Source organism: Nerophis ophidion, linkage group LG10, assembly GCF_033978795.1.
Source record: "Nerophis ophidion isolate RoL-2023_Sa linkage group LG10, RoL_Noph_v1.0, whole genome shotgun sequence".
Classification (NCBI taxonomy): Eukaryota; Metazoa; Chordata; class Actinopteri; order Syngnathiformes; family Syngnathidae; genus Nerophis; species Nerophis ophidion.
In genome coordinates this window covers 71,198,502-71,219,358 of record NC_084620.1, presented here as the reverse complement: position 1 = coordinate 71,219,358, position 20,857 = coordinate 71,198,502, and the positions used below count along the sequence as shown (strand labels likewise).

The window sequence follows — 20,857 nt, the reverse complement described above, 5'->3', positions numbered from 1 at the left end:
ACACACACATATATATGTGTATATATATATGTATATATACACGCACACACATGTACATATACATAAAGTATATACCTTTTTATATATACATATATATATACAAACATATATATACACATAAATATGATACACATATGTATTTATGTATATATACATAAACACACACATATGTGTATATACACATATACATATATATACACACACACAAATATATATATATATATGTGTATGTATATATACATACATATAAACACACATTTATACATACTGTATATATATATTTAAACACATACATGTATATATGGATATATATACCTATATATACATACACATGTGTATATATACATATATATATATATATATATATGTATATATATATATAACATATATATGATATATATATACACAAACACATACATACATATATACATGTATATAGATACACACATATATGTATATACATGTATATATACATATAAATATATGTATATGTGTATATATATATAAATATGTGTGTGTGTGTGTGTATATATATATATATATATGTATATGTGTATATATATATAAATGTGTGTGTGTGTGTGTGTGTGTATATATATATATATATATATATATATATATACACACACATACACATATATATATACACATACATACATATACACACATACCTATACACACACGTGTATGTATATATATATGCACACAATTACATACATGAAATATTCACATTGACTGTATTGTGTTTTCCTAACACTACAACAAACTGAATGATGGAATAAAATTTCATTGAGATGAATTGAGTTGAAAAGTACACCAAATGTACTGCTATAGTGCACAGTGTTTGTTGACATTAGAACAATCTGTTAACACTTGGCGCTAACGAGGGACAGTGCTAATAAAGAAAGACTTTGACTTCATTAGTTTTGCAATAAAAAAAGATGACAACGCTGTAATTGTGTTCAGAGTCAAGAATCTTGACTGTTTTTGTTTCCATTTCTTTTCAAGACATTGTGTGCAGTACAACCCTTGAGATGAGGACATGAACACTCACATTTTACAGAGACTAAACAACACGAGAAGAGACGAGATCATACACTCCTGAACAGAAATCAGCTGGCTATAAAGAGATGTTGTGTGGGCAATTTCCATAACTTGACAATTGGCCATAATGGATATTGATCAGATATCAGCATAAATCATGCAACATTTTTTTAAATGTGGACTTGTAAAAAGGAATGGCTTGATCAAGTGATACTGTGGGTATGTTGGTTTGATTACCGTATTTCCTTGAATTGCCGCCGGGGCGCTAATTTAAAACCTCTTCTCACTCCGGCACTTACCAAAGGCATGCGGTAAATTTAGGCCTGCGCTTATAAATTTGAGTGTGATGTAAGGATACCATCATGATAAGCATATTTAATAAAAAAAACGTTATTATGGTCTTATCTTTACTTATAAATGAAGTCTGTGCGCAGCTCCTTCTGATCAAAAGCATCGATAACTTGTTTATAGAAGTCTTCCTTATCTTTCTTCAGTTTTAAAAGTCTCTCTGTCTTGATGGAGATCTTCCTTTATTACCTCCTGCTTTGATTGAAAGTCTAGTTTAGAAAACAGTTTTATTTGAGATATGTAATCCTCCATGTTAAAAGTGCAAGCGAGAGGAAAAAATAAAGGATCGCTGCTCACTCTTGCTGCTTTTTGTCACTTCTTCTGCAGCTTGTATCAGACTTCTTATATCGAATATTTTAGATGCAGCCCGGTATAATTCCCTGACTGTTTTTTGCTTATATCAGTCTGTGAGGGGGATATTTTCCCTGCTTTGGGCAAAATGGAACGTCTTATTAGTTACTGGATTTGGCCTTGGTTTTGCTGAAAGAGATAAGCACCATGTTTGAACCCTGTTCCTTATCTGTACACTCACACACATATGTCCCTCTAGTTCTAATGGTGTTATGGTATTCTCAACAAACACACCAAGTTAACTTTCGGTTTCAGTGGACAGACGCGTATGTGGAGAGCGAGCATTTTAGAGAAGACTCCCAACTTTAGACAGCTCCGTTCTCTCACCAGCACTTGCATTGCTATTGTTTGTGCTTACTCCTTTGTATCGTATCACGGAATCAAATAATATGGGAGGACTATTCCTTGTCAAATAGAGGGTACCAATTATACCGATATCAAATATCAATATCAGATCGGGGCTACAGAAAAAAAAATAGAAATAAAAACTTAATTTGATTTGCGTTTTGAGAAAAACTCCGGTGCAGCTTTTATGTTGTCATTGGCTTTCCCGATTTTGTTTGTTAAAAAAATAAAAAAACCGAAATCAGCCACTAAAATAAATTAAAAAATTAATCGGAGAAAAAACCAAAACTGTTGAAACGAGTCACTGGTTGACTATTTATGGCGTACAGTAAAATCTTGGCAGCAATGGTGCCTTGTAGAGGTCAGAATTGTAAAGGCCTGACAGAAAATGACAAACCCCAGATTGTAATGCAGATGTTGGTTTTTAAAGGGAAACATTATCAGCAGACCTATGTAAGCGTCAATATATACCTTGATGTTGAAGAAAAAGGACCATATATTTTTTTAACCGATTTCCGAACTCTAATTAAACGCCTTTCTTTTTATCGCTCTCGGAGCGAACATGACGTCACCTGGGTAGTCAACGCAGTTTTCTCCAGCACATTACACGCAGCAAGTCGAATCAGCTCTATTATTTTCCGTTTTTTCGACTGTTTTCCGGTACCTTGGAGACATCATCCCTCGTTGGTGTGTGGTTGGAGGGTGTAACAACACCATCAGGGACGGATTCAAGTTGATTTACGTAGAATGTGCATCGATTAGCACGGAATGCTAATCGATCCCAACATGGCTACCTGTATGTATATATTGCAACGTTATGCCTCATTTGTAGTTATATTTGCATCCAGCCTTTCCCTCCACCCACATTTAATGCCAAACAAACACATACCAATCGACGGATTTAAGTTGCTCCAGTGTCAAGAGATGCGAAAGTCCCTCGTTTGGTTTTTACCGTCGATGCAACGAAGAGATGGCACAGAGATGGCAAGAATGTATGGATATCCTGCGACAATCAAAGTGAAGTGAAGTGAATTATATTTATATAGCGCTTTTCTCTAGTGACTCAAAGCGCTTTACATAGTGAAACCCAATATCTAAGTTACATTTAAACCAGTGTGGGTGGCACTGGGTGCAGGTGGGTAAAGTGTCCTGCCCAAGGACACAACGGCAGTGACTAGGATGGCAGAAGCGGGGATCGAACCTGCAACCCTCAAGTTACTGGCACGGCCACTCTACCAACCGAGCTATGCCGCCCCCAAGCAGATGCATTCCTAAAGGTAAAGTCAGCGAAATCACAAAGGTGAGTTTTGTTGATGTTGTTGACTTATGTGCTAATCAGACATATTTGGTCGCGGCATGACTGCCAGCTAATCGATGCTAACATGCTATTTAGGCTAGCTGTATGTACATTTGTAGCTATATTTGCATCCAGCGTTTCCTTCCACCCACATTTAATGCCAAACAAACACTTACCAATCGACAGATTTAAGTTGATCCAGTATCACAAGATGCGAAACTTCCGATCGCTGGTCTGCACATTTTACCGGCGATGCTAAGGAAATCATGGCCGAAGAGCGTCAAAAGCTATTCGCTCAATAGCTTCAGTTTCTTCTTCAATTTTGTTTTCCCTATTTGCCTCCACAGTCCAACCATCTGTTTCAATACATGCGTAATCTGTTGAATCGCTTAAACCGCTGAATTTAGAGTCTGAATCCGAGCTAATGTCGCTGTATCTTGCTGTGCTATCCAGCAGTTGTTTGTATTGGCATCGCTATGTGACTTCCCAGATAGCGAAAATCAGGCACTTTAAAGCTTTTTAGGGATATTCCGGGACGGGTAAAATTTTGAAAAAAACTTTGAAAAATAAAATAAGCCACTGGAAACTGATTTTTATCAGTTTTAACCCTTCTGAAATTGTGATTATGTTCCCCTTTAAAGGCAGAGTCCTTAGATTTTGTTCAGGAGTGTCCAAGACAAAAATGTCATAGTGAGAGAACGGACTATGTTTTTGTTTAAAACAAGTGTATCTGGAGTTACTTCTAATTTTTGTCAGTAAACGTCATACAAAGTACAAAATCAAACCACTATCACCCGCATTAAACAGTTTTCCCCCATCGCGGTCCTTCCAGCTGGCTCCAGTTTGGCTGTTCTGGGTTTCCCTAGGAGGGGAAGCAGATGCCGCAGCACTCCATGCAGATCTCCAAGCAATCCGAAGACTCGCAGCAGGCGTCCATGATGCCGCAGTCCATGTCGCAGGTGCAGTTGCAGCAGTCCTCGCCCATGTCCTCGGCGCAGCAGCAGCAGCCGCAGCACGCCTCGGAGGCGCACGGGCCGCAGGAGGCCGGCGCCACCACCATGTTGCACAGCGTCAGGAACTCGCAGAAGAGGCAGGCCAAAATGCAGTGGACGCAGCAGTCTGCTTCCGGGACAATTGGAGAGTGAAATCCATAAACAACCAGTGGACTTGATTTAAATGTGAAAATTAGTGCGTGAGCGAGGGTTAGAACGCTGGCCAGGCAGGAGCGAGGAAATATGAGGAAATACACAGCAATCATTAACAGACTGTTAAATAATTGCAGCATTATCATGCAAAGTGCCCGCTTGATCGCTTGAAAGATTCCCAGTGACGTCCAGGAGTCAAATAGGCCGATTAGCCACGGCGTACACCTCTGATGAACATTTCACCTCTCCGGACCCTTTTGATGAGGCGGCCAGCCAGTCTGGCATGGGTTGACCCGTAACAAATGACAAATGTGCTCATTAGCCACCCCAAAGGTGTTTAGAGATTAGGGCAGGAATTGGTCACGCTGCATTTAAAAACGCAGAAGACGCTCTGAATTACAAATGAGAGAAAATATACTTCTGCAAATTTTAAAGCAGGCAGTTGGAGTTAAAGCAACAAGTGCCAATCAGAATTTTACTTTTGAAAAGGGGTGTCCAAACTTTTTGAACGTTGCGCCACAATAGGCCAAAACTATTTGGCCAAAAGCCGTTTGGCTGCATGCAAAGTAAGTATCAATGTGTATATGTATGTGTATATATATATATATATATATATATATATATATATATATATATCCATCCATCCATTTTCTACCGCTTATTCCCTTTTGGGGTCGCGGAGGGCGCTGATGCCTATCTCAGCTACAATCGGGCGAAAGGCGGGGTACACCCTGGACAAGTCGCCCCCTCATCCCAGGGCCAACACAGATAGACAAACAACATTCACACTCACATTCACACACTAGGGCCAATTTTAGTGTTGCCAATCAACCTATCCCCAGGTGGATGTCTTTGGAATTGGGAGGAAGCCGGAGTACCCAGAGGGAACCCACGCATTCACGGGGAGAACATGCAAACTCCACACAGAAAGATCCCGAGCCTGGATTTGAACCCAGGACTGCAGGAACTTTGTATTGTGAGGCAGACGCACTAGCCCCTCTGCCACCGTGAAGCCCTTATATATATATATATATATATATACATATATACATACACTTATATATACATACATATACATACACATATATACTTGCATATATGTACATGTATACAAATACATTATATATATATATATATATATATATTATAAATACATTCTATATATATATGCATTTATATATATATATATAAATACATATATATACATACACATATATATATATACACACATATATATGTACACATACACATACACATATATATATACATATATATATATATATATATATATATATATATATATATATATATATATACATACATACATATACACTAGGGGTGTAACGGTACACAAAAATTTCGGTTCGGTACGTACCTCGGTTCAGAGGTCACGGTTCGGTTCATTTTCGGTACAGTAAGAAAAAAACTAAATATACATTTTTTGATTACTTATTTAACAAATTTGCTAAATCTTCCACCAAAAATAATTTTCTCAGTGGAATATTTGATGTGAGGTAATGGGAAACTTGGATAGGTCAATAATTCATAATAACATCGATTTGGATTCAATATTGTGTTTTAAACAATGACAGTTTGAAAAAAAAAAATAAACAGCTTTGTTTTATTAGGAAACGTTGCAAGTTTTTCTAAATTACATTTAGCCTTTAAGATTTTTTATTTCACTTTTGTTTATGTTTTTGTTTATTTCAATAGTTTTTTTAAAATGTGCAGTGGGCCTTTAAAACATGAGCTGTGTGCCACAAATGTCCTCCGGGGCACACTTTTGAAACCCTTGCTATAGATAATAAAAAATGTAATCTGATTAATCAAAGGATAAAAAGCAGAGACTGGCGACACATGCGCATTTTTAATAACTCTCTCGCTCTCTCGGTCTCTGCCCCGCCCTCACCAATGTTAACGCTGTGTGCAACACTTGTTTGTTTTTTTAACCCCTTCTTAACCCTGAACGTACATTGAAAATACACACAAGCATAACTTAAAATGCCGGAGATTCGAGGCATTTAAGAAAGTCCATCTGGACATGTCCCGTGAAAAGAGGAGGTGTGGTCAGTCTATCACAGCCCAGTCGTTGCTAGCATGCCGTGTGTTGTTGTGGTTTTGGTTGATTGAAACTTTTAGGAGTAGATTGCACAGTACAGTACATATTCCCTACAATTGACCACTGAATGGTAGGGCTGGGCGTATCGATACCAAGTATTGATAGTATCGGTATCGTATCGATACCGGCGTGATGGTATCGATACTTCACCAAATTAAGCGAATCACTCTGATTTTTAAAAAAATGTGAGCGCAGCGCTCCTCACCACTCCACCCTCCTCCCTAGTGATGGGTCGCCAACAAGATTTAAAAACACTCTAAAAATTCATCTTCAACCCAAAATGAAATAAAATAAATACAATTAACATGACGCTTGGTGCTTTGGCGCACACACATCAGTATAATTGGCTCCGAGGTGCACTCGGACACACACAAACACACACACACACACACACACACACACACACACACACACACACACACACACACACACACACACACACACACACACACACACACACACACACACACACACACACACACACACACACACACACACACACACACACGCGCGTGCGTTTCCAGTGCGACTTAATGTCTTGGTTGTAAACTGTAAAGTATTTTATTGCACTAAAATAACCATAAGAATTTCTCAGTTCTTTTGTTTTGTGTTCATTTTTACAACTGTTTAATAACTAGTGTTTTCTTTTTTACTTCAGTTCTTGTGTGTTGTGAGGCGACTACCCAAGTTCAGTATTTGTTTTCGACTCATTTGCACTACTTACTTTATTGTAATTGAAACCCTTGCTATAGATAATAAAAAATGTAATCTGATTAATCAAAGGATAAAAAGCAGAGACTGGCGACACATGCGCATTTTTAATAACTCTCTCGCTCTCTCGGTCTCTGCCCCGCCCTCACCAATGTTAACGCTGTGTGCAACACTTGTTTGTTTTTTTAACCCCTTCTTAACCCTGAACGTACATTGAAAATACACACAAGCATAACTTAAAATGCCGGAGATTCGAGGCATTTAAGAAAGTCCATCTGGACATGTCCCGTGAAAAGAGGAGGTGTGGTCAGTCTATCACAGCCCAGTCGTTGCTAGCATGCCGTGTGTTGTTGTGGTTTTGGTTGATTGAAACTTTTAGGAGTAGATTGCACAGTACAGTACATATTCCCTACAATTGACCACTGAATGGTAGGGCTGGGCGTATCGATACCAAGTATTGATAGTATCGGTATCGTATCGATACCGGCGTGATGGTATCGATACTTCACCAAATTAAGCGAATCACTCTGATTTTTAAAAAAATGTGAGCGCAGCGCTCCTCACCACTCCACCCTCCTCCCTAGTGATGGGTCGCCAACAAGATTTAAAAACACTCTAAAAATTCATCTTCAACCCAAAATGAAATAAAATAAATACAATTAACATGACGCTTGGTGCTTTGGCGCACACACATCAGTATAATTGGCTCCGAGGTGCACTCGGACACACACAAACACACACACACACACACACACACACACACACACACACACACACACACACACACACACACACACACACACACACACACACACACACACACACACACACACACACACACACACACACACACACACACACACGCGCGTGCGTTTCCAGTGCGACTTAATGTCTTGGTTGTAAACTGTAAAGTATTTTATTGCACTAAAATAACCATAAGAATTTCTCAGTTCTTTTGTTTTGTGTTCATTTTTACAACTGTTTAATAACTAGTGTTTTCTTTTTTACTTCAGTTCTTGTGTGTTGTGAGGCGACTACCCAAGTTCAGTATTTGTTTTCGACTCATTTGCACTACTTACTTTATTGTAATTGATATTATTACTTTATTATTTGAATTTCTCAGTTCTTTTGTTTTGTGTTCATGTTTACAACTTTGTTCAATAACAAGAGTTTTGTTATTTACTTTAAGTGTTTGTGTGTTTTGAGGCCACAAGCCAGGTTCAGTAGTTGTTTGCACCTTATTTGCATTACTTTATTGCTATTGATATTACTTTTGTAATAAATATTTTTTTTTGGACTTAAATCATTGTCCTGTGTTGTATTATTATCATAATTAATTGATGAAGGCAAAAGTACAAAATTGTTTTTCAAAAGTATCGATACCCCGAAGTCCCCCCCCTCATCAGATGACGACACTTCCGGTATCGGTATCATCGATACTGGCCGGTATCGGATCGGATCGGTATCGATACCCAAATTTGCGATATCGCCCACCCCTACTGAATGGTAACACCCGAATAAGTTTTTCAACTTGTTTAAGTCGGGGTCCACGTAAATTAATTCATGCTGCCTCGGTGTGCATGGTTTACACAACGTGCGGCGCGCTACTCATATGTCCGTGTCGTTCGGTTCACCTGCGAACCGAACCGAAACCCCCGTACCGAAACGGTTCAATACAAATACATGTACCGTTACACCCCTAATATACACATATATAACTACATATATACTTGCATATATGTACATATATATAAATACATTCTATTTATACATATATGTATTATATATATATATATATACATACATACATACATACATACATACATACATACATACATATATATAAATATATATATATATATATACATACATACATACATACATACACACACACACACACACATACATACATACATACATACATATATATATATATTCATGTTAGCATTTAAGGTAGCGAGCCAACACCAGTCGGTCCGTGAGTTTATCGAATGGCAGTTATGAAACACGTTAAATTTGATACTAACCATCGGGAGTTGGTTAGTATCAAATTAAACTAGTGGTTGGACCCGGCAACTGAACGTGATGTCACGCGCAACCCAGGTACCGTAACGTAAATTAGTGCCCTGTAGGACGAGCAGGATTTGGTCAGTGCCCAAAAAAAGTACTGGATTTGATGCCCACCCCTGCACATGATAGACATAGTTGATTATTGGTTATCAATATCAGAATTCCTGCTTGATCTCACAAACAAGTGTCACTTATCCACATTTTACCGTAGTGTACTTTTGAACCAGAGTCCACTGCTTCAGAGTATTAAAGGGGAACATTATCAGCAGACCTATGTAAGCGTCAATATATACCTTGATGGTGCAGAAAAAAGACCATCTATTTTTTTAACCGATTTCCAAACTCTAAATGGGTGAATTTTGGGGAATTAAACGCCTTTCTGTTCATCGCTCTGGAGGCGATGACGTCAGAATGTGACGTCGCCGAGGTAACACAGCCGCCATTTTCATTTTCAACACATTGTAAACATTGGGTCTCAGCTCTGTTATTTTCCGTTTTTTCGACTATTTTTTGGAACCTTGGAGACATCATGCCTCGTCGGTGTGTTGTCGGAGGGTGTAACAACACTAACAGGGAGGGATTCAAGTTGCACCACTGGCAAGAAATCTGCCGCCAGACCCCCATTGATTGTGCCAGAGTGGCTCCACATGTTACCTGCGATGACAGACATGACACAGAGATGTATGGATAACCTGCAGATGCATTTGCAATGATAAATTCAACAAAATCACAAAGGTGAGTTTTGTTGATGTTGACTTGTGTGCTAATCAGACATATTTGGTCGCGGCGTGACTGCGAGCTAATCGATGCTAACATGCTACGCTAATTGACATTAACATGCTATTTACCGGCGGTGCTAAAGCAGACATGGCACAGAGATGTATGGATAACCTGCAGATGCATTTGTAACGATAAAGTCACAGAAATCACAAAGATGTTGACTGCCAGCTAATCGATGCTAACATGCTACGCTAATCGATGCTAACATGCTACGCTAATCGATGCTAACATGCTATTTACCGGCGGTGCCAAAGCAGACATGGTACAGAGATGTATGGATAACCTGCAGATGCATTTGCAACTATATTACGTTTCCTTCCACCCACATTTAATGCGAAACAAACACTTACCAATCGACGGATTTAAGTTGCTCCAGTGTCACAAGATGCGAAAGTCCTGATCGTTTGGTCCGCACATTTTACCGGCGATGCTAACGCAGCTATTCGGCCATGCTATGGCTATGAATAGCGTCAATAGCTATTCGCTCAATAGCTTCAGTTTCTTCTTCAATACTTTCATACTCCAACCATCTGTTTCAATACATGCGTAATCTGTTGAATCGCTTAAGTCGCTGAAATCCGAGTTTGAATCCGAGCTAATGTCGCTATATCTTGCTGTGGTATTCCCATTGTTTGTTTACACTGGCAGCACTGTGTGACGTCACAGGGAAATGGCCAGTATCTTCGCAGAGAGCGACAATCAAGCACTTTAAAGCTTTATTTAGGGATATTCCGAGACCGGTAAAATTTTGAAAAAAAATTCAAAAAATACAACAAGCCACTGGGAACTGATATTTATTGTTTTTAACCCTTTTGAAATTGTGATAATGTTCCCCTTTAAAAAAGACACGATGCACCGGCCAAAAAAAGGGGAAAAAAACAGTATTACAAACAGGCCACATTTGCATAACTTTCATCAGCTCATCTCGAGCTGTCGAAGGGGGCTGTTACTGATTGGGTTGGAGGCGAAGGGGAAAGCAGGAGAGTATGGAGGACGGACGGCACGCCAAGCCAAAGACTGCTGGATGCTCATGTTTGATTAATCAAAGTCTTTTTTCCTCTCCCACAAACCTTCTTTTTATGCTCGGAGGGGTGCAGAGCTGACCAGGGCTTACTGTGATATAAGCGCGTGTGTACTCAACTTTTAATGCATCTTATTATGCTGATCTGACGCTGGGATGGCGCTCCTTTACTATTAAACATATGGACAGACAACTGTGGTGCCGCGAGGTGCCTAGTAGAGCGCTTTGGGCCCTTAAAAAAATATAAAAATATAAAAAAAACCCTCAAAGCTCAGCCTAACAAACTTTGAAGGACCCAGAGGGCAGAGGCACGAGGGTTCAAAATCTAAAGCTGTAAAGATGATAAATAAAAAACACAACACAAGCATTACGGCTCGGCTATTCACTTGGATGTATAATTGAAGAGCAGCCATTAGTCTGGATTTTACAAGAGCTGCAGCGAGGACGGAGGCGGTCATACACATGAGGACTGGACACTACAGTGGAAGCAACCGCTGGACGGATACACAAACACAACTTTTGTTTCATGTCAAGAAAGTGGGGACTTTTGCAAAAGGAGGGACAAAAGCACCTTGGAAGAAACAGTTGGGAGACATCCAAAAGGTTTATGGTCAAAGGATCAGTCCGTATGTTTACATGCACTATAGAAAACTAAATGTGTGAACTAGCTTGGTACCAGCTTTCTAAAACACATATAAACACTGTGATTGGATCTCGGTTGTATTTTCAAGAATATGATAAACTACAAACCCCGTTTCCATATGAGTTGGGAAATTGTGTTAGATGTAAATATAAACGGAATACGGTATCATGTTAGACCTGCTCCACATCCATTGCTTTTGGTTCCCCTATTCTTTATTTTGGGTACTTACGTATGGTGCCTGACTGTTGTGGCGTTTTAAGGACATCTGCACTTTTTATGCTACAGTAAGGACAATGAATGGTCCAGTTTTGATTTTATTAGCCTTCAAAGAACCGCTGTGCTGAAAAACATTTTTAAAATGGTCGCCGTGCGCTCCCAGTATATAATCTTATAATAACATAAACGCGCAAGTGACACAATATTTGAATAATATTAACATTAGTTGTGCTTCGCCCTTGTGTGAAATATTTGTTAAGATGGCTGCCGGCTAGCTAACGTTTATCCGGGCTTGGGCCGCGGGGGCAGCAGCCAAAGCGGTCCCGTCCATCGCTTTAATTATAATTGAATCACTTGTTTATCTTTTAACAAGTTTTTAGTTATTTTTATATATTTTTATCCAAATATTTCAATTAAGACCACTACAAATGAGCAATATTTTGCACTGTTCCACAATTTAATAGGTCAGAAACTGATGACATAGTGCTGTATTTTACTTCTTTTTTTTTTTTTCAACCAAAAATTAGGGCTGGGCAACGATTAAAAATTTTAATCGAAGTTAATCGCACTATTTCTCCGATTAATCACGATTAACTGCATTGTATACGCAAAGCCCAATAATGAATTCCAAAGTAGTGTGTAGTGCACCTTTATTGGAATATTCTCCCACATGAACAAAAGCGCCAAAACATTTGTTGTGCAAACACAATTTAAATCAGTCCTTGTTAAACAGTAGCAGTTAAATAGCATATTTGATGAAAATCAACTCCAAAAATGTAAATACAAACATTTAAGCTTATTGCCACTGCCAGGGTATTTAAGTTATCCTGTTTGTTATGGAAAATAAATATAATCGACATACAAATCTCTGAGCCACAATCATAACATCTGAACAGGCAATTTCTGAGGTAACAGCAGAAAAACATTTTTTATCAGGGATCTTATGTTTAAAAAACCTATATTATGGGTAGTGGGCTGTTTTAGGGAATTTTGGATCAAATTATCCTGAGTAGCAATATTAATAATGTTGTGTTTATTCTGCGTAGTGCACTTAAAATAAGTATGACCATATCTAGGAATTGATATGATGGGAATTTTCGGATTGTTTGCTTGGTGCTTTGATAAACTGAAGGCATCATATACACGGTACTATATTGTGATGTTATGAGCCAGGGAATAAAAGAATTACCCTACCCAGCATGCAACAGGAGTGAGGAGCATGCGCGGTAGCCCGGTATAGGTTGTGTCGCCATGACGGCATCTTGTATGTTGTGATATGCACGCTCTGAAAGCAAACGTTAAGAACTCAGCCAACACTCCTGGTCTGCATTATTCATAAATAGACGGACAACACATATACTCCGCTGCTTCACAGGCCGCTGGATGTAGCCGGCAAAGTATTCCCATGCTAGCTAGCCGCTCTAGCAAGCACGCCTCATTCAGTCCAAAACGGCCCGATCTATCCACATCCAGAATTGTCTGGCGGTCGTAAGTGATCCCGGAGTGACCACGCTGTAAGCCAGCCATGACATTTGCAGAATTGTTCGGTATTTTTGCCAAATGTTCCATCTTTACCAAGAGCCCCTCCACGCCGGGCGACGCCATCTTCTTAAGAAAAGGCGTTAACAAAATAAAAGCATGTAAACAACATACGCAAATGTGCGATAAAATAATTGTCGGCGTTAACTCGTAATTAACGCATTAATTTGCCCACCCCTACCAAAAATGCTTTAATTAGGGGGCACTTGAATTAAAAAAAATGTTCACAGGGGGTACATCACTGAAAAAGGTTGAGAACCACTGGATTAAAACACATTTTCATCAAATGAAAGACTCAGCATTCGCCACAGCTATAAACAACTAAAGCAGCTTGAGGACCCGTGTTGATTACACACACAATTAAGCAAAAGCATCATGTCGGGAACCGCCCCGTACGAAATCGGCGCCCGGGAAGAAGCCCTCGGAAACCCCCGATGGTGTTATCACGCTTGCCAAAGAACACAAGCAATCCCTGGAGCTAGCTCCTTGTAGCTCACGCCTTTTTTATGTCTTGTGTTCAGCGGGCCTGTTTAGGAGGCTAATTTCACAGGCAAACAGATTATGTTAATCCGTGTAAACACTCAAACACAACAGCTTGGCTTTTTTCCCTTTTCCGCCGGGAAATAAATACTGGAGCATATTGACGCCAAGAGCTGGCATCTGCAAAGCAGTCAACACAAAAGCCATAATGAGCAAGACTTGTTGAGCTGCTGGTGCGCGTCCCCCTCCCCCACCCACCTTCTCCAAACCCTCTTTACCAATTACGACATGTGTGCAACATCTCGGCAGGATGCGCGAGTCGTACTCCACCTGATGCATAATTCAAGTGTGGCAAATCATCAAATAAAGATCAGGCCGCCTACTTTTCTTGCTTCGTGTGAACGCACAACTCAATCTAGGGTACAAACCTCAAGATGGACGTGTGAACTGATAAAGCGTGGACGATGCAGATGAAGGCTGCTCATTAATGAGGGCCGAGGCGGGCCGGCGTGGCAGGATGCAGGGCGGGAGGGCCCAGAGAGGTGTGAGGGGCCCCGAGGAAGGCTGGTCACGACTTTTAATGGGCACCCCGTGCTCTCTGCCCTCGTTAGGCGGTCACACCTATCTTCGCAGGCAGGAGCAGGACCGGTCATTACTGGACTCACCTCGGCTCCGCACCTGACAATGCCACGGCCTCCACAGCAAAGACGACCCGACGCACAAAACACCACAGGAGTGCGATAAATAGGAGTGGCCATGCGTGCCGCAATTAAAAGGTGAGTGGGGGTATAAATGTGTCATCGATACCTTTGTCTGATTTTTTTTATTTCCTATTGCCTCCATTGTTATGTTTTTTTGACATTATTTGATATTTCTTAAATATAAATTATATTCCTGTGATCAACAAAGTTTTAATAAAATAAAAATACAGAAGGGTCATCCCACCGAATCGTGCCACTTGCTTGTCATTACTCTCTAAAAATAATTTCTTTTTAATGCAATTTTAAATCAGATAATATACATATGGAACAACCAAAAATGAGCATTGGAACTTTATTAAAAAATCGGACTGCCGATATTATCGGCCGATAAATGCTTTAAAATGTAATATCGTAAATTATCGGTATCGGTTTCAAGAAGTAACATTTATGAATTTTTAAAACGCCGCTGTGTAGACCAGTCTTTTTCAACCACTGTGCCGCGGCACAGTATTGTGCCGTGAGATACAGTCTGGTGTGCCGTGGGAGATGATCTAATTTCCCCTATTTGGGTTTAAATGATAAATGGTAAATGGGTTGTACTTGTATAGCGCTTTTCTACCTTCAAGGTACTCAAAGCGCTTTGACACTACTTCCACATTTACCCATTCACACACACATTCACACACTGATGGAGGGAGCTGCCATGCAAGGCGCTAACCAGCACCAATCAGGAGCAAGAGTGAAGTGTCTTGCTCAGGACACAACGGAAGTGACGAGGTTGGTACTAGGTGGGGATTGAACCAGGGACCCTCGGGTTGCGCACGGCCACTCCCCCACTGCGCCGTCCCGTCCTGTTTACAATAGTTCTTGCAAATCAGTAATTATAGTCTGCAAACAATGTGTTGTTGTTGAGTGTGTCTAGAGCTCCGCAGATTAACCGTGTAATACTCGTCCATATCAGTAGGTGGTGGCAGGTAGCTAATTGCGGAAACAGCGGAAGGCAGAGTACAGGTAAAAAGGTGTCTAATGCTTAAACCAAAAATAAACAAAATTGAGTGCCCCCAAGAAAAGGCATTGAAGCTTAGGGAAGGTTATGCAGAACCAAAGTCAAACTGAACTGGCTACAAAGTAAACAGAAACAGAATGCTGGACGGCAGCAAAAACTTACTACACAATGTACATCCGAACATGATATGACAAAAAACAATGTCCCCACAAATAAGGATAAAAACAATTAAAATATTCTGGATTGCAAAACAAAGTAGATGCGGGAAATATCGCTCAAAGGAAGACATGAAACTGCTACCGGAAAATACCCCAAAAAAGAGAAAAAGCCACCAAAATAGGAGCGCAAGACAAGAAGTAAAACACTACAAATAAGTCAGGGTGTGATTTGACAGGTGGTGATAATACACCTACTTTGAGACAAGAGCTATAGTGCCGCATGCTTGCTTATGCTCTAAAGTCATATCCAACAATTGCGACAACGACTTTTTACTTTCAACCGAGTTCCGTTTTTTAATGATTTCTACTGGTGGTGTGCCTGCGCATTTTTTCAACGCAAAAAAGGTGCCTTGGCTCAAAAAAGGTTGAAAAACACTGGTGTAGACGGATGAAGGGAGAAGTAGAGAGCGCCAATAAAACTTAAAGGCACTGCCTTTGCGTGCTTGTCCAATCACATAAAATCTACGGCTTTTCACACACTCAAGTGAATGCAATGCATACTTGGTCAACAGCCATACATGTCAGACTGAGGGTGGCCGTATAAACAACTTTAACACTGTTACAAATATGCGCCACACTGTGAACCCACACCAAACAAGAACGACAAACACATTTTGGGAGAACATCTGCACCGTAACACAACATAAACACAACAGAACAAATACCAAGAACCCCTTGCAGCACTAACACTTAATATACACCCCCCGCTACCCTCTACCACACCCACCTCAACATTCTCATAAATTCTCAGGGAGAGTATGTCCCAAATTCCAAGCTGCTGTTTTGAGAAATGTTAAAAAAAATAATGCACTTTGTGACTTCAATAATAAATATGGCTTTTTTTTTTTCCCCATAACTTCAGTTGATTTATTTTGGAAAACCTTGTTACATTGTTTAATGCATCCAGCGGGGCATCACAACAAAATCAGGCATAGTAATGTGTTCATTCCACCACTGTATATATCGGTATCGGTTGATATCGGAATCGGTAATTAAGAGTTTGACAATATGTCTAAATAGGACTGATTTTTTTTGGTAAGGTATTTTCGCAACTATAGAGCGCACTGGTCCATAAGCAGCACCCACTAAATTTGCGAAGGAAAAAAATAATTGTTTCCATATATTATCTGCATCATTGTTTTCAAACGGTTCTGTAACACAGCAGTAAAACGGCTGATCAAACAAAACAGAAGTCATCCTCATGGACCCACTATCTGTGGAAGCTAGCTCTCCAGTCAGCTAAACAGACTCAATAAATTCATAGTGACATTTTGGTGAATTTATGAAAAAAATTAAAAATATATAAGAAATGCCATTGTAAGTTAATAACACTAACAAAGGGACTCGAAAACGTGTTAGCATATTAGCTAACGCTTATGGCGCTGGCTTCATTACATTACGACAGCGTGTACAATTATGTTTGAAAACACTTGAAGACGTAAGAATTGTTTTAGTTATATTGTAAAAATTACAAATGTTGGTTGGAGTGATGAATAGACAATCCACACGAGTAAAAACGCTTGTATTTCGGGTTGAAAGCTCCGTCTAAACAGAACAACAATGCAGCCCTGCAGCGCCTGCAAAGAGTGAACTCGTCCAAACGATGGCGCTATAGCACAAACAATAACACACCGATTCAGTGTCTTTGTTTGTTTGCTTTTTAAAACTATTTGCTATGGCCACCAGCGAAGAAAAATCCATGACTTAGCCCCAACGTTTTATAAAGCGTAGGAAAAGAAGTAAAAGTTTATAGGATATATCAAATACATGAAATACTATAATATGTTATACTATTTATGTTATACTTATAACTTCATGACACTAAGCATATTTCAAAATAAACAAAAACAAATGATTTTACGTGATGTGTTAAAATTGTGACTCCCCAAGCCACGGAATATACACCATGAGAAAGTCAACTTTTGGACTTCTCTTGCAGGATTGCAGAGGATATGAGTGATGCAACTTCCTGTGGACCATGTGACCTGCATAAGATTCCACCTTTTTCGGATGTTTATGGTAAGTGCAAACCAACTGACATGACCAAAGTGTTAAGTTTACTTTAAGTCAAAAAACAAAAATAATAATTAAAAAAAATGATCGTTTGGATAAAGCAGAATAAGAAAAATAGGTACAAAAAACAATTTGAATGCTTTAAATGATTCTACTTAATAGGTGAGGACAGGCAACAAATGCTTTATTCCATTGTTTGAAGAAGTTTGAATTAGTGGTGTCCAAATCCAATACTGATATCAGATATCGGTCTGATAGTAGCAAAAAAAATACCCCCCAAAAAACGAAGAATCAGACAATAACGGTTTGCATCTATACTTTCTGATAAAAGCTCTAACACAAGTAGTCTTGCGAGCAGCTACACAGCAGCTAAGCACACAATGGAACATGTACGTAATATGTGCCTTCAATTAAACAATATTGCCGTCCAAAACACATTTGCCTATATAAACAATTATCAAATAGATATAGTTGCATATTACACAGACAAAGTCTCATAGGCAGAAGCATATTAGAAAGCATCCAGTAACAAATGTGTCCGCATCATTCAATTTACTACACTATGAGCTTCATTTACTGAATTATTGTGGCCGGTAGGTGTCAGCAAAACAACAAATTACCACTCCATTTCAACTTAAAGACAGGGATTCAAAAGTACTTTGTAGATACGGTTCATACCTGGGTTCTTGGGTCACAGTTTTCGGTTCTGTTTCAGTACTTTTTAAAGTGTAATTCCTACACAAAAAAACACAAATGAACGGTACGACATTAGCGAGCACCTTCCCGAAAAGACAACATAAGTTGATTTCAGACGGTAACCAAAAAATAAGTTGTTTTTTTATACCTAGCATTGTTCTCTGTTTGAGTCATTTCATGTGATTTAACCTTTATTAACATTTCACAGTACAAAGTAATACAAGTACGTACAGTATAATTCCTGATGGTATTGTATTTGATTAATACTGGTATTGGCCGATACTCAAGGCTCTAATAGTGGTATTGTTTCAGAAGTGCAAAAGTTGGATGGAGACACCCATAGTATGAATTGCATGTTTTAAATATGCAATTAGATCAATGTGCACACTTTTTGCAAATAAAAAATAGTTGTTCGAGGGTAATTCTGTCGTCACCGCACATGGGGAGCCGAGCTAACTGATAGCAGCGGTCTGATAGCAGTTTTCTAAACTGGACTTTCAATCGAAGCAGGTGGTAATAAAGGAAGATCTCCATCGAGACAGAGAGACTTTTGAAACTGAAGAAAGATAAGGAAGACTTTTATAAACAAGTTATCGATGCTTTTGATCAGAAGGAGCAGGCATGAAGTTCATTTATAAGTAAAGGTAAGACCATAATAATGTTTATTTTTTTATTAAATGTGCTTTTCATGATGGTATCCTTCCATCACACTCAATTTTTTACTGCATGCCTTTGGTAAGTCCCGAATTTAGAAGAGGTTTTAAAATAATTAGCGCATGCTTACCTTTACCGCATGCCTTTGGTAAGCGCCAGAGTGAGACAAGGTTTTAAAATAATTAGCGCCCCGGCGGCAATTCAAGGAAATACGGTATGTTGAACATTTTATTTTGATTCTTTTATGTTTGGATCACTATCTTAAAGAAACAAGATACATTATTAGTAAAATGCAAGCTGTTAGCTGTTAGTGGTTAGAAGGTGTTAGTCCCAAATGAGTTTGATGAAGTAAGAATCCTAACATTTTAAACACTAACCTTCAGGTAAAGGCGGTTTCTGCGACCCCATGGAGCTTCCTTTGCTGCGTCGGCTGCTGTCGCTGTCCATGGACAAGCTGGACCTCAACTTTCGCTGCACCTTCTGCGAAACCGGCGTGGACGGCTGCTGGGTCGCCGGTGCGACCGACGCTGGCGTCGTTCTCCCGACATTGCCGCAAGTGCATTTGCAGGTGGTGCCCGCGTTACTGACACCCGGGTAGATGGCGGTGCGGTCCACCGCTGCTCCGATTGGGCTTTTATTGGTGTGAGGTTGAGCTGGAAGTAAACAAAGACTTCAGTCAAGCCTATTATGGAAGTAAGATTGCAGGTAGAGGCCAAAATGAAGCTGAGGGTAACCATGACAACAACTGTGATGCTATTCTCCATATTAGACGTTAATAAGACATGTTTATCAGGAGTGGGTAACTTTGAGCTCCTCATGTTTTTATCCCATTCCAATTCCTGGGGTAAGGATTCGATTCAGAATCAATTCTCTAGTCAAACCCATTTTGGTTGGTGGTTGGTGTCAGTTGACTTCAAACATGCACACAATTACACTGTAATACATGACATATATGCAGTTGTTTCATTACAGCATGTTTGTAAAGGAGTAGGAAGAAATATGTCATAATTAATCCTACCCCTTTTTGGATCAGAGCAGTTTTATCCCATGTGTTTGTTTTACATTTGTAACATAACAGTGAAAAAATAGATACGTAAATAACTATACAATGAGTAAGTAAATCATTATTAAATACATAAAGAAACAATAATTATATAATATAGAATGCTCATAATGAATATGTCAGCATAATAGTTGTATTGAAAATGTTTCAAAACAGGTAAAAAAAAAAGCTCCTTCTGGTTGCATGGAGATGGCCTATTAAAAAAAAAATAAATAAATAAATAAAAAATATATATATATATATATATATATATGCACACACACACACATACATATACACATGTATGTATGTATATATACATACATATATATATATATATCCATCCATTTTCTACCGCTTATTCCCTTTCGGGGTCGCGGGGGGCGCTGGCGCCTATCTCAGCTACAATCGGGCGGAA

The 20,857-nt window shown here is 39.3% G+C and overlaps 1 protein-coding gene across 2 annotated transcripts in view; it reads right to left on the bottom strand.

Annotated features, from left to right (window-relative positions):
* Positions 1-799: 799 nt before the first annotated feature.
* LOC133561240 (myoD family inhibitor domain-containing protein-like) overlaps positions 800-20,857 on the bottom strand; it is a 97,395-nt gene continuing 77,337 nt past the window's right edge. The window contains exons 5-6 of one of the 2 annotated variants that reach the window (XM_061914579.1): positions 19,775-20,050; positions 800-4,507 (exon numbers count right to left, since the gene is read on the bottom strand). In XM_061914579.1, coding sequence (XP_061770563.1) covers positions 4,248-4,507; positions 19,775-20,050 — 536 coding nt within the window. In that variant the 3' untranslated portion in view covers positions 800-4,247. The remainder of the gene's footprint in view (positions 4,508-19,774; positions 20,051-20,857) is intronic. The other variant, XM_061914580.1, reaches the window with a different exon arrangement.